The sequence below is a fragment of the Oncorhynchus tshawytscha genome, linkage group LG25 (assembly GCF_018296145.1).
Source record: "Oncorhynchus tshawytscha isolate Ot180627B linkage group LG25, Otsh_v2.0, whole genome shotgun sequence".
Lineage (NCBI taxonomy): Eukaryota > Metazoa > Chordata > Actinopteri > Salmoniformes > Salmonidae > Oncorhynchus > Oncorhynchus tshawytscha.
Genome location: NC_056453.1, coordinates 26,273,943 through 26,288,817, shown reverse-complemented (window position 1 = coordinate 26,288,817; position 14,875 = coordinate 26,273,943). Strand labels below are relative to the sequence as shown.

Below are 14,875 nucleotides of genomic sequence, written 5' to 3'. Positions count from 1 at the left end.
TAGGACATCTACTTTGTGCATGACACAAGTAATTTTTCCAACAATTGTTTACAGACATATCATTACACTTATAATTCACTGTATCACAATTCCAGTGGGTCAGAAGTTAACATACACTAAGTTGACTGTGCCTTTAAACAGCTTGGAAATGTCCAGAAAGTGATGTCATGGGTTTAGAAGCTTCTTATAGGCTAATTGACATAATTAGAGTCAATTTGAGGTGTACCTGTGGATGTATTTCAAGGCCTACATACAAACTCAGTGCCTCTTTGCTTGACATCATTGGAAAATAAAAATAAATCAACCAAGTCTGGTTCATCCTTGGGTGCAATTTCCAAACGCCTGAAGGTACCACGTTCATCTGTATAAACAATAGTACGCAAGTATAAACACCATGGGACCGCACAGCCATCAACCCTCTCAGGAAGGAGACGCGTTCTGTCTCCTAGAGATGAACGTACTTTGGTGCGAAAAAAACAACAGCAAAGGACCTTGTGAAGATGCTGGAGGAAACCGGTACAAAAGTATCTATATCCACAGTAAAATTAGTCCTATATCGACATAACCTGAAAGGCCGCTCAGCAAGGAAGAAGCCACTGCTCCAAAACCGCCATAAAAAAAAAGCCAGACTACGGTTTGCAACTGCACATGGGGACAAAGATCGTACTTTTTGGAGAAATGTCCTCTGGTCTGATGAAACAAAAATATAACTTTTTGGCCATAATGACCATCGTTATGTTTGGAGGAAAAAGAGGGTAGCTTGCAAGCCGAAGAACACCATCCCAACTGTGAAGCACAGGGGTGGCAGCATCATGTTGTGGGGGTGCTTTTCTGCAGGAGGGACTGGTGCACAAAATATATGGCATCATGAGGGAGGAAAATGATGTGGATATATTGAAGCAACATCTCAAGGCATCAGTCAGGAAGTTAAAGCTTGGTCGTAAATGGGTCTTCCAAATTGACAATGACCCCAAGAATACTTCCAAAGTTGTGGCAAAATGGCTTAAGGACAACAAAGTCAAGGTATTGGAGGGGCCATCACAAAGCCCTGACCTCAATACTATAGAAATCATTTGGGCAGAACTGAAAAAGCATGTGCCTACAAACCTGACTCAGTTACACAAGCTCTGTCAGGGGGAATGGGCCAAAATTCACCCAACTTATTTTGGGAAGCTTGTGGAAGGCTACCTGAAACGTTTGACCCAAGTTAAACAATTTAAAGCCAATGCTACCCAATACTAATTGAGTGTATGTAAACTTCTGACCCACTGGTAATGTGATGAAAGAAATAAAAGCTGAAATTAATCACTGTCTTCTATTATTCTGACATTTCACATTATTTAAATAAAGTGGTGATCCTAACTGACCTAAGACAGGTAATTTTTTACTAGGATTAAATGTCAGGAATTGTGAAAAACTGAGTTTAAATGTATCTGGCTAAGGTGTATGTAAACTTCCGACTTCAGCTGTATATAATGGGCTGATGGTGAAGTAGACATACTTGGTATTCATATCACAAAATATATAAATAAGCTCTCCACAATGAATTTCAATAGAAAACTTGTAAAAACAGACAGGATCCTGCAACCATGGAGAAGTAAATACCTGTCTATTTATGAAGAAATTGCCCTGATTTAACTCCTTAGTCAAATCTCAGTTTACTCACTTATGGCGCTGCCTACTCCTGAAGATTATTTTTTCAAATCATCAGAAAAATGTTTCAACTTGGGGGGTCTTGAATTGATGATGTAACCTATGATGGAACTGTGGGTTGATCTTGGAGGGTTCGGGTTCACTTTTTTTGTCCTGGTGGGAGTTCTGTCAACGTGCCCTTGAGCAGGGCATTAACCCCGGATGCTTCTGTGTGTCGCTCTGAATGGGAGTCTGTTGGATGACTGGTATGGTGTAGTTGTTAAGCTGCTTCACTGCAAGTATATTGTATGTTTTGGATATCCAATAAAAACATTTTTTTTTAAATGCCTCTTGGTGTTTCCGGTATGTAACTATTTATTCACTACCCACCATATCCTACAGGGCACAATGACTCTTCTATCCCTGTGGAGCACCTGCATCACCTCAGCAGACATGTGCTCCAGTTCACCTACCTCCAGAGGACAGCCATCTATGACTCCCTGCTCAAGGCCACGACTCAGTGCCTGAGCCCATCTGACGAACAGAGGTAGGTTGTGTCCCTAAAGGCACCCTATTCCCTATAGTGCTCTACTTTTGACCAGGGCCATTGGCAGCCATAGTTCTCCCCTCTCAATGTTAGTAACAGTAGGCCGTGTGTGTTTAGTTAACAGCAGTGTAACAGCCATAAATAAGCATGTGTCCCCTTTGAAAACCAACAGAAAGACTTTCGTGTCGGTGACTGAAGACTGCATGCTTCTTGGTGTTGGTGTCATTGCTGTGGGTGCATACATCCTCAATGTCACTAACTGGGAACAGGTGATCAGCTACTATAATATATCCTTCTTGTAAACAGTCATAGTATTAACTTTTATTTCTTCCATACTTAGTAAGGTTTAAGCTATTATTTTGAAGTTGGATTGTAAACTTTCGCTAAAAACTAGTGTTTGGTTACTACAGTGCATGCTGCTCAGTGAACTAGTAACGGCCCAACCATTGATCACCAGGTAGTGGAGGAGCTGAGTCACATCACAGGGATCTCAGTGAAGAGCATCAGTGATTTCACACATGTTACACTGATGCACATTACCAAGAACAACTCTCCCATGGTCACAGCAACTTGAGTCGAGTCCGAACAACACATTCATCGATTGAAAGATTTTATTTACGCTAATTTGTTTTAAGTTGGTCTGAAACTTGACAATGAACTAAGTTTCTTCAGCTACAGGAAGTTATGAAAGAAAGAAAGCCATTGAGACTTAGACAGTACAGTACTATACAGTAAAACAGTACAGTAAAACTACAGTGTCTGTGTATGTAAAAAGATTGAAAGGTTCGCACCAAACATCTGATATAAAAACTAGCTCCCTGAGTTTGACTTTCTAGTTGATTTCCTTAAGAATTTAACTTCTATTTTCTGGATGTTTATTTCTGTTTACTGTTCCAACAATTAGCAGCATTAAAGAGCCTTCTTCCATCTATCAAGTCATATCTGTTAAATGCCATAGTGTGCAAGATAAAAGCAAAGCTGATGTTAAAATCCTAATAATAGAAATGTAATAAATAGTGTAATAAGTAATTCATTTAACTTAAATAGATAAGAATACATGTATTTATTATACCCACCACCTCTGTCAAGTTTATTTCTCCTCTGTCCAGATGGTACCATTGAATAAAATGCACTGCATTGTGTGTTAAAATCATTTCATGAAATAAGTTAGAATAAATTCATCATAAACGTCACTTCACCCAGGATTTAAAAACAGGAAGTAAGAAGGGTGAAGGTGTCAGGTGGGTGGGTCAGGTGTCCCTGGCGTGTGATTGCCTCTCTGGCTCCCTCTGCTGGCTCTCACCCTCAGTGTGCGTGGAAGAAGAGAAACCCATCAAACCTGAGGGAGAATCAAGACAACATCCAGTCAACTGCTGTTATTCAACTGTAGATAGCTATTCAGAGAGTGTGACACATTTCACTGCACCTATGTGACAATAAAACATATTAATTTGTTGATATATTTTTTAATAAAAGGCCAGTAAACACAACAGGTTCCATTGATCAATCATTCTTCAATCAAAGTTGTCCTTTAAACCTAACAATCTTTCAAATCAAATGATTTAAAATCAGATTTACTCCTCAAATCCATTTTTACAAAGAAGGCAATTATTTAGTAAATTGCAGACATCTCAATATAAGAACTCTGGCTATCAAATGTTGATCCATTTAGATTTGCACAGTATTTCTGTCACCAAATGATCAACACTGTCGTCACCTACTGTTGGCCCCTGCTGTTCTCTGAATCAGGTACAGTCTGGTAGCCATCTAAGATAAAGAAACATTTCTGACCTTCAATCTATCTCATACTGTAGCAGATAATCATGAATGTACCAATTAGTTATACTCCATTATTTATGGGAAGCCTAGTGAGTCATCTTGTTTTAAATCCCTCTCTCTCACTTCTACTGTGTACCTCACCTTTAAAACAGGCTTAGATATAGGCTATCTACTTTCTGAAGGAGTAACAACAGCATTAACTTGTGATACTGTATGTATAAATGGATAGCTGTGGAGTAGTCTGTACCATTGGGGAACAGGACGTTAGTCCCTAACTGCATGAGCACCATCACCATGAAATAGATCCTCCCTACCCTAGAGACAGCGTTGCTACGTGACTGGGCCACCTGCAGCAGCTCTGAGAACCTCTGCCGAAGGACCAGCAACATGTACAGCTCTGGACTGGTCTGCTCCACCTGGGACGGCAGGGAAGTCAGAGGAGCTTAAAAGAGAATATGGATGAGATAAACAACCTACTAATATTTACTCCTACTAGCATGCCATATCACACAGCAGGTTAGTGTTTTTCATCATGAATCTTGTTCTGGAGGCAGATCTGCAGAGTGGTCACTAGCTGGCACAGCCACAAAGTCATAAAATCTGATTTGAAACCTAATCCTAACATTCAAATCAAATCAATTTTATATAGCCCTTCGTACATCAGCTGCTATCTCAAAGAGCTGTACAGAAACCCAGCCTAAAACCCCAAACAGCAAGCAATGCAGGTGTAGAAGCACGGGGGCTAGGAAAAACTCCCTAGAAAGGCCAAAACCTAGGAAGAAACCTAGAGAGGAACCAGGTTATGAGGGGTGGCCAGTCCTCTTCTGGCTGTGCCGTGTGGAGATTATAACAGAACATGGGCAAGATGTTCAAATGTTCACACTGCTAACCCAAATGCCTAACCCTAACGTCAAATTATGAACTAAAGGCAAATTTTGATTTTCATGAATTATTACAATATAGCCAATTTTGACTTTGCAGCTGACACATCTAGTGGAAATTTCTCAGCTCTGCCTCCAGAGCAAGATTCATGACGGTAAACGTCAGCCTGCTACCACACAGATAAGCATTTATAAGTCACAACAATAGACTGATACAGTTATTGCACAGCTGGGTATTTTTTATTTTATTTTTTTATTTCACCTTTATTTAACCAGGTAGGCTAGTTGAGAACAAGTTCTCATTTGCAACAGCGACCTGGCCAAGATAAAGCATAGCAGTGTGAACAGACAACACAGAGTTACACATGGAGTAAACAATTAACAAGTCAATAACACAGTAGAAAAAAAAGGGGAGTCTATGTACATTGTGTGCAAAAGGCATGAGGAGGTAGGCGAATAATTACAATTTTGCAGATTAATACTGGAGTGATAAATGATCAGATGGTCATGTACAGGTAGAGATATTGGTGTGCAAAAGAGCAGAAAAGTAAATAAATAAAAACAGTATGGGGATGAGGTAGGTAAAAATGGGTGGGCTATTTACCGAGACTATGTACAGCTGCAGCGATCGGTTAGCTGCTCAGATAGCAGATGTTTGAAGTTGGTGAGGGAGATAAAAGTCTCCAACTTCAGCGATTTTTGCAATTCGTTCCAGTCACAGGCAGCAGAGAACTGGAACGAAAGGCGAGATCAGTGAGATACACCTGCTGGAGCGCGTGCTACGGATGGGTGTTGCCATCGTGACCAGTGAACTGAGATAAGGCGGAGCTTTACCTAGCATGGACTTGTAGATGACCTGGAGCCAGTGGGTCTGGCGACGAATATGTAGCGAGGGCCAGCCGACTAGAGCATACAAGTCGCAGTGGTGGGTGGTATAAGGTGCTTTAGTGACAAAACGGATGGCACTGTGATAAACTGCATCCAGTTTGCTGAGTAGAGTGTTGGAAGCAATTTTGTAGATGACATCGCCCGATGACAAGTCGAGGATCGGTAGGATAGTCAGTTTTACTAGGGTAAGTTTGGCGGCGTGAGTGAAGGAGGCTTTGTTGCGGAATAGAAAGCCGACTCTTCATTTGATTTTCGTTTGGAGATGTTTGATATGAGTCTGGAAGGAGAGTTTACAGTCTAGCCAGACACCTAGGTACTTATAGATGTCCACATATTCAAGGTCGGAACCATCCAGGGTGGTGATGCTGGTCAGGCGTGCGGGTGCAGGCAGCGAACGGTTGAAAAGCATGCATTTGGTTTTACTAGCGTTTAAGAGCAGTTGGAGGCCACGGAAGGACTGTTGTATGGCATTGAAGCTCGTTTGGAGGTTAGATAGCACAGTGTCCAAGGACGGGCCGGAAGTATATAGAATGGTGTCGTCTGCGTAGAGGTGGATCAGGGAATCGCCCGCAGCAAGAGCAACATCATTGATATATACAGAGAAAAGAGTCGGCCCGGGGATTGAACCCTGTGGCACCCCCATAGAGACTGCCAGAGGACCGGACAGCATGCCCTCCGATTTGACACACTGAACTCTGTCTGCAAAGTAATTGGTGAACCAGGCAAGGCAGTCATCCGAAAAACCGAGGCTACTGAGTCTGCCGATAAGAATATGGTGATTGACAGAGTCGAAAGCCTTGGCAAGGTCGTTGAAGACGGCTGCACAGTACTGTCTTTTATCGATGGTGGTTATGATATTGTTTAGTACCTTGAGCGTGGCTGAGGTGCACCCGTGACCGGCTCGGAAACCAGATTGCACAGCGGAGAAGGTACGGTGGGATTCGAGATGGTCAGTGACCTGTTTGTTGACTTGGCTTTCGAAGACCTTAGATAGGCAGGGCAGGATGGATATAGGTCTGTAACAGTTTGGGTCCAGGGTGTCTCCCCCTTTGAAGAGGGGGATGACTGCGGCAGCTTTCCAATCCTTGGGGATCTCAGACGATATGAAAGAGAGGTTGAACAGGCTGGTAATAGGGGTTGCGACAATGGCGGCAGATAGTTTCAGAAATAGAGGGTCCAGATTGTCAAACCCAGCTGATTTGTACGGGTCCAGGTTTTGCAGCTCTTTCAGAACATCTGCTATCTGGATTTGGGTAAAGGAGAACCTGGAGAGGCTTGGGCGAGTAGCTGCGGGGGGGGCGGAGTTGTTGGCCGAGGTTGGAGTAGCCAGGCGGAAGGCATGGCCAGCTGTTGAGAAATGCTTGTTGAAGTTTTCGATAATCCTGGATTTATCGGTGGTGATCGTGTTACCTAGCCTCAGTGCAGTGGGCAGCTGGGAGGAGGTGCTCTTGTTCTCCATGGACTTCACAGTGTCCCAGAACTTTTTGGAGTTGGAGCTACAGGATGCAAACTTCTGCCTGAAGAAGCTGGCCTTAGCTTTCCTGACTGACTGCGTGTATTGGTTCCTGACTTCCCTGAACAGTTGCATATCGCTGGGACTATTCGATGCTATTGCAGTCCGCCACAGGATATTTTTGTGCTGGTCGAGGGCAGTCAGGTCTGGAGTGAACCAAGGGCTATATCTGTTCTTAGTTCTGCATTTTTGAACGGAGCATGCTTATCTAAAATGGTGAGGAAGTTACTTTTAAAGAATGACCAGGCATCCTCAACTGACGGGATGAGGTCAATGTCCTTCCAGGATACCCGGGCCAGGTCGATTAGAAAGGCCTGCTCACAGAAGTGTTTTAGGGAGCGTTTGACAGTGATGAGGGGTGGTCATTTGACTGTGGCTCCGTAGCGGATACAGGCAATGAGGCAGTGATCGCTGAGATCCTGGTTGAAGACAGCGGAGGTGTATTTGGAGGGCCAGTTGGTCAGGATGACGTCTATGAGGGTGCCCTTGTCTACAGATTTAGGGTTGTACCTGGTGGGTTCCTTGATGATTTGTGTGAGATTGAGGGCATCTAGCTTAGATTGTAGGACTGCCGGGGCGTTAAGCATATCCCAGTTTAGGTCACTTAACAGAACAAACTCTGAAGCTAGATGGGGGGCGATCAATTCACAAATGGTGTCCAGGGCACAGCTGGGAGCTGAGGGGGGTCGGTAGCAGGCGGCAACAGTGAGAGACTTATTTCTGGAGAGAGTAATTTTCAAAATTAGTAGTTTGAACTGTTTGGGTATGGACCTGGAAAGTATGACATTACTTTGCAGGCTAACTCCTCCCCCTTTGGCAGTTCTATCTTGACGGAAAATGTTATAGTTGGGTATGGAAATCTCAGAATTTTTGGTGGCCTTCCTGAGCCAGGATTCAGACACGGCAAGGACATCAGGGTTAGCAGAGTGTGCTAAAGCAGTGAGTAAAACAAACTTAGGGAGGAGGCTTCTGATGTTGACATGCATGAAACCAAGGCTTTTTCGATCACAGAAGTCAACAAATGAGGGTGCCTCGGGACATGCAGGGCCTGGGTTTACCTCCACATCACCCGCGGAACAGAGGAGGAGTAGAATGAGGGTGCGGCTAAAGGCTATCAAAACTGGTCGCCTAGAGCGTTGGGGACAGAGAATAAAAGGAGCAGATTTCTGGGCATGGTAGAATATATTCAGGGTATAATGCGCAGACAGGGGTATGGTGGGGTGCGGGTACAGCGGAGGTAAGCCCAGGCACTGGGTGATGATGAGAGAGGTTGTATCACTGGACATGCTGGTTGTAATGGGTGAGGTCACCGCATGTGTGGGAGGTGGGACAAAGGAGGTATCAGGGTTATGAAGAGTGGAACTAGGGGCTCCATTGTAAACTAAAACAATGATAACTAAACTGAACAACAGTATACAAGGCATATTGACATTTGAGAGAGACATACAGTGAGGCATACAGTAATCACATGTGTTGAATTGGGAGAGCTAGCTAAAACAGTAGCTAAAACAGTAGGTGAGACAACAACAGCTAATCAGCTAGCACAACGACAGCAGGTAAAATGGCGTTGACTAGGCAGGGAGGGTCGGATTAACTACACACAGAGCCTGAGTGCGGCTGGGGCCGACAGATAAAACATAAACAAGCAGAATGGAGTACCGTGATTAATGGACAGTCCAGCATGCATCAGCTATGTAGCCAAGTGATCAGTGTCCAGGGGGCAGCAGTGGATGGGGCAGGGAAGCTGGACTGGCGAGTATTATCCAGGTTAAAAAACTGGCTGGCTGTGCAGAAGGTAAAAGCCACTAGCAGTGGCTAACAATGACTAAATAGCTTGTAGCTAGTTAGCTGGTTAGCTTCTGGAGGTTCTTGAGCGTGTTCTAAAAATGAAAAATAATAGCGATTCCGTATCACATTGGGTGAGGCAGGTTACCGGAAGGTATAAACAAATTAAAAATCGAAAAGAGATTGAAAGTAAATATGGGTCCAGTGAGTGTTTGGGACGCAGCGATTCAGACGGTTAGCAGGCCTGTGCTAACAAGCTAACAGTTAGTAGGCCGGGGCTAAACAAGGTAGCAGTTAGCGGACCGGGGCTAAACAAGGTAGCAGTTAGCGGACCGGGGCTAAACAAGCTAGCAGTTAGCAGGCCGAATTAGCAAGCAAAGAGATAGCAAGGGCTAGAAAGTTAGCCTTTGGGGGGCGTCGCGATGGGGTGAGTCTGTTTATGCCTCTTCATGCGGTGACATCGATAGACCGGTCGTGGGGCCGGATATTGTAGCCCAGGAGTATGCTTCGGTGGTAGCACAGGAGCTCTGGCCGGGCTAGCTTCAAGCTAAGTGGGTGGAAACGCTAGCCAGGAGTAATCCTCCGGGGTTGCGGTTAGCTAGTTAGCTAGTTGTGAAGGTCCAGCTGAAAATGTATGCTATAGTATGCTATAGGGATATGCAAAAGAAGGGATGTTGTGTACCTGTGTCTGACCATGCCTTTGGTAAAACTCCTCCATGTCAAAGTCGTCCAGATCCAGTGTTAGGCTCCCCTTACACAACTCACAGGTTTTGACCGCAGACAGTGTGGTCCCTGGAAACACATGGTAACACACACACTTCATTCCTTCGATCAGTTCAGAGCCACACCATCATGATTCATTTCAACAATTAAATCAGTCATTAAACTTACCTGACTGTATTTTAGTCTGGATCCACCTCTTCAGGCAGTCGTGGTGGATGTACTGCAGGCTGCCGGAGCAGAGACAGGGGGTGATCAGGGGGTTGGTCAGGGAGCCAGCACCACACTGACAGATACGACACTGGTCCCCTTCCTCCTCATCAGACGACTCTTCCAACAGACTGTGGAGGTTAGAAGACTACAAATGAGATGAAGAATATAGGATGATTTCATGCTACTTTATAAAGTTGTTCTTAATGTTTTTTACACTCAGTGTAGGTCAAATTAAGATCATACATCTGTATAAAAGCAAAATAAATGTGCATGCCAAACTTTATCAAGGTACCAGTAACTACACTGCTCAAAAAAATAAAGGGAACACTTAAACAACACAATGTAACTCCAAGTCAATCACACTTCTGTGAAATCAAACTGTCCACTTAGGAAGCAACACTGATTGACAATACATTTAACATGGTGTTGTGCAAATGGAATAGACAACAGGTGGAAATTATAGGCAATTAGCAAGACACCCCCAATAAAGGAGTGGTTCTGCAGGTGGTGACCACAGACCACTTCTCAGTTCCTATGCTGATTTTTTGGTCACTTTTGAATGCTGGCGGTGCTTTCACTCTAGTGGTAGCATGAGACGGAGACTCATCCAGGATGGCACATCAATGCGCGCTGTGGCAAGAAGGTTTGCTGTGTCTGTCAGCGTAGTGTCCAGAGCATGGAGGCGCTACCAGGAGACAGACCAGTACATCAGGAGACGTGGAGGAGGCCGTAGGAGGGCAACAACCCAGCAGCAGGACCGCTACCTCCGCCTTTGTGCAAGGAGGAGCAAGAGAAGCACTGCCAGAGTCCTGCAAAATTACCTCCAGCAAGCCACAAATGTGCATGTGTCTGCTCAAATGGTCAGAAACAGACTCCATGAGGGTGGTATGAGGGCCCGACGTCCACAGGTGGGAGTTGTGCTTACAGCCCAACACCGTGCAGGACGTTTGGCATTTGCCAGAGAACACCAAGATTGGCAAATTTGCCACTGGCGCCCTGTGCTCTTCACAGATGAAAGCAGGTTCACACTGAGCACATGTGACAGACGTGACAGAGTCTGGAGATGCCGTGGAGAACGTTCTGCTGCCTGCAACATCCTCCAGCATGACCGGTTTGGCGGTGGGTCAGTCATGGTCTGGGGTGGCATTTCTTTGGGGGTCCGCACAGCCCTCCATGTGCTCGCCAGAGGTAGCCTGACTGCCATTAGGTACTGAGATGAGATCCTCAGACCCCTTGTGAGACCATATGCTGGTGCGGTTGGCCCTGGGTTCCTCCTAATGCAAGACAATGCTAGACCTCATGTGGCTGGAGTGTGTCAGCAGTTCCTGCAAGAGGAAGGCATTGATGCTATGGACTGGCCCGCCCGTTCCCCAGACCTGAATCCAATTGAGCACATCTGGGACATCATGTGTTGCTCCATCCACCAACGCCACGTTGCACCACAGACTGTCCAGGAGTTGGCGGATGCTTTAACCAGGTCTGGGAGGAGATCCCTCAGGAGACCATCCGCTACCTCATCAGGAGCATGCCCAGGCGTTGTAGGGAGGTCATACAGGCACGTGGAGGCCACACACACTACTGAGCCTCATTTTGACTTGTTTTAAGGACATTACATCAAAGTTGGATCAGCCTGTAGTGTAGTTTTCCACTTTAATTTTGAGTGTGACTCCAAATCCAGACCTCCATGGGTTGATTAATTTGATTTCCATTGATCATTTTTGTGTGAATTTGTTGTCAGCACATTCAACTATGTAAAGAAAAAAGTATTTAATAAGAATATTTCATTCATTCAGATCTAGGATGTGTTATTTTAGTGTTCCCTTTATTTTTTTGAGCAGTGTATATTTAGAGAGGATACTCATCTGACATAATGACAAGAACAGAAGGAAAGAGTCCCATTCTCCAGCTCCTCTCACCGTTCTTTGATTTTGCGTAACGTCTCTGGGTTGGTAGCCGGTGCTGATTGGACCTCCTGAGCTGCCATAGCACCGCTACCCTGCTGTGCGTTGCTCACCTGAATGTGAGCCACCTCCCTGCGGATGTCACGGAGGGCCATCAGGGCCATGGTCAGGTGATCCATCAGCCCAGAGGTCCCATGGCGCGAGGCTTCACTGGAGGACGGAGTGTCCTCTGTACTACTATCACTACTACTGGCCTCTCCTCTGACCTCCTCTGGTTCCTCCTGCTGGATCCTGCTGACCAGCTGGGAGTGCCTCAGGGTGTAGCTGGTCCTGGGTGGTGAGGCCTCCAGCACCGGCCATCTCTCTGAGCCCAGCCAGATGGGGTTAGCTCTCCTGAGGCTAAGGGGGCTGAGATGATCCAGCTCAGGGAGGTGATCATACAGCTGCTGCGGGATAGTGAGAGCCCTGCTGGCTCTCTGTGTGACAGAGGGTGTTATGGACAGCGGTGATATCGACAGTCGACCTACTTGCATTAGTGAAGGCATGGGACTATATCCTTCTCCAGTGTATGAAGCTCTACTGTTTGGTGATTCTTCAGGGGTGCTTGTTGACTCCAAACTCAGCTGTGACTGCAGGCCCCTGGGACTCCGGACGGTACGGACACTGGGAGACTGAGAGGCAGTCCACCTCACGGGGATTTGGTAGCTCTCTCTATCAGCATCCTGACATGAATGGCTGTCGTCTTCCCCGTCTGACTCAGACTCGGAGGACAGAACACCCAGCGTGCGGAAGTGGCTGCTGAGGGGGCCGGTGAAGGAGTCACTGAGGCTGAGAGAGCTGCTTTCCAGGGTGCCACTGCTGGAGGGGCATTGTGAGGGGAGGGACTCCGGTACGGACAAAGGACTGATGTCAGCTAAACTCCTGGAGCAGAGCTCAGCCCTGTAGGTGTCCTCACTGCGTACGTACTCCTCTGTGATACTACTGCTCTCTGAGAAGCCCTGGAAGGGATCCGAGATCAGCTGGACATAGGGATGGGACTCTGGGTCGTCTGGGCTGGGGGAGCGGTGGTACTGCAGTGAGGAAAGACGGGGCCAATCTGTGTAGGATCTTCTAGAAAAGGTCAGGGGCTGTGGGAGGGAGCAGCTGTCTAATGGCCTCTTGACCAGATCATGTCTTGTAGAGATGTTTGAACTATCTGCACGGTCACATGATGGTGCCCCTATCTTTTTCTTCACCCTCAGTGTGTCTTGACTTTGTGTTAGTTTCAGAGTGTTTGACTTAGTTGCACATGTAGATAACTTACAGGCTCTGTTTTTTACAGCCACAGATCTGTGTTTGTGACATGGTGGAGATTGTTCCTTACCTTGAAAAAAGCATAAAGAAGAAAGTATATAAATTTGGTCAAAAATGTAAATGTAAATGGAGTCATTGGACCCCATAACCTCTGGTGAGAGAAGTCCGTCGTCTAAGACAGGGTTTTCCAAACTCGATCTTGCCCCCCTCCCCCCCGTGCACAATGTTTTTTCCCTAGCACTACATCGTCAAGCTTTGATTTATTGAATCAGCTGTGTAGTGCTAGAGCAAAAAAATAAATGTGCACCCCCGTGGGTGCACCAGAGGATGCATTGTGAGAATCTTACAGTGGGATGCCAGTGGGGCAATGGCTCTTCTCCATGTCTTTGATGTGGTTGCCAATTCTGCTGTTCTACTTTGGGTTACACTGCTCTGGGTTCCGCTGGAGATGGCAGGAAAGCGGGACTCTGAGCCTTTGTTCTGTGAGTTTCTCATCTCTGATCTGGTGGATTTCACAGAGCTGGAGGACTGAAAGGCAGCAAGACAAGGTTTAGAGAAACTATTAGAGGATGGATAAAGATGAATGTAGGCTACAGTCTCAACCAATGAACTGTAGAGATGTTGACATTTTACTTTAGTCATTTTGCAGACTCTCTTTGTAGTTAGTGCATACATTTTTCATACTACATGAGAATCAAACTCACAACCCTGGTGTTGCAAGCACCATGCTCTACCAACTGAGCTATACAGGACCAATGTTGTTTCAATGACATGTACAGACAATGTTATGTGGCACTTGTAAAACTGTAGAAGTGTGAAGAGTTAATACCTTCTTGGTGCCTGGCGCTCCCTGTGCCCATGGTCTTTCATACCTGCGGGCTTTGAACCTATTTGTCTGAGGTGTTGGTGAAGGCGTCCGTACTCTGTGTACTTCCCTCCTCACCTCTGCGTCTGCCCTTTCCTGTTCCTGTCTGCGTAGGTGGTCCTGCAACATAATTACCTTCATTTCCATATAATCGCCTTAATTATCACCATCATTATCATCACTTTCATTCAGCAATAATCTCTACACCATAGGCTACCACTGTTATCTGTTGCTGTCATACTTGAACAACATCCGTCATGCAATTGTCTATGCCCTGTAAACTTTCATGTCATTTAAATTATTTGAGAACTGCTAATGTACAAGATTTAGGCCTACCTCTTTGGAACATAGCTTACCTCATATTTAAGGTCTCTCCTCTTCCTCACCTCACAAATGTGTTCAACATTGGTGAGCTTCTCAGCTGCGCGTCTTTCCCAGCTGTACATTATGTGGACAAAGACTCCTGACATACAACGTTACAGATGGTCGATATGTGAAGTAAAGTTTATTGATTTATAAGATTACACATGGAACTATTTTACATATCAAAAAAATTAGCTAGTTAGCTAACTTAGCTAACTCGTTGGCGTGTTCGTCACCATAATAATGTAATATATTAGCTAGTTAACGTTATATAATAGGTAGGCTAAGACAGGTGGATCGGTTGAATTGTGGTGGCAGATGCTTAAGCAAATGCAAATGCCCTACCATTCTGTTAACCTATTAACTAATTACAGAATAGCTAAATTATTATCATCTCCTCTTACTATTTAATCGAATCCATTTTCAGTCAGTGAGCCGCTAGATAGCTAGCTACATCACAAACTGTGTTTTCCCCTCTGATGCGTCTCTTCGTCT

At 45.3% G+C, this 14,875-nt stretch overlaps 2 protein-coding genes across 5 annotated transcripts in view; one reads left to right on the top strand and one right to left on the bottom strand.

Annotated features, from left to right (window-relative positions):
- The window catches only part of cntd1 (cyclin N-terminal domain containing 1), a 23,754-nt gene extending 20,981 nt beyond the window's left edge, over positions 1-2,773 (top strand). For all 3 annotated transcript variants that reach the window (XM_024388114.2, XM_024388115.2, XM_042306179.1), the window contains exons 5-7: positions 2,035-2,179; positions 2,352-2,448; positions 2,637-2,773. In XM_024388114.2, the coding sequence (XP_024243882.1) occupies positions 2,035-2,179; positions 2,352-2,448; positions 2,637-2,753 (359 nt within the window). In that variant the 3' untranslated portion in view covers positions 2,754-2,773. The remainder of the gene's footprint in view (positions 1-2,034; positions 2,180-2,351; positions 2,449-2,636) is intronic.
- LOC112224516 (E3 ubiquitin-protein ligase MARCHF7-like) lies at positions 2,773-14,875 on the bottom strand. 2 transcript variants are annotated; one of them, XM_042306178.1, is made up of 9 exons: positions 14,785-14,875; positions 14,374-14,480; positions 13,982-14,137; positions 13,500-13,680; positions 11,875-13,222; positions 9,917-10,086; positions 9,708-9,817; positions 4,273-4,374; positions 2,773-3,946 (listed from the first exon to the last, which is right to left on the bottom strand). In XM_042306178.1, the coding sequence occupies exons 2-9, from the start codon at positions 14,461-14,463 to the stop codon at positions 3,893-3,895; spliced, it is 2,211 nt and encodes a 736-aa protein (XP_042162112.1). In that variant the 5' UTR covers positions 14,464-14,480; positions 14,785-14,875; the 3' UTR covers positions 2,773-3,892. The 2 variants fall into 2 exon arrangements, with proteins under 2 accessions (XP_042162112.1, XP_024243881.1); XM_024388113.1 differs by having other exon boundaries at positions 2,773-3,518.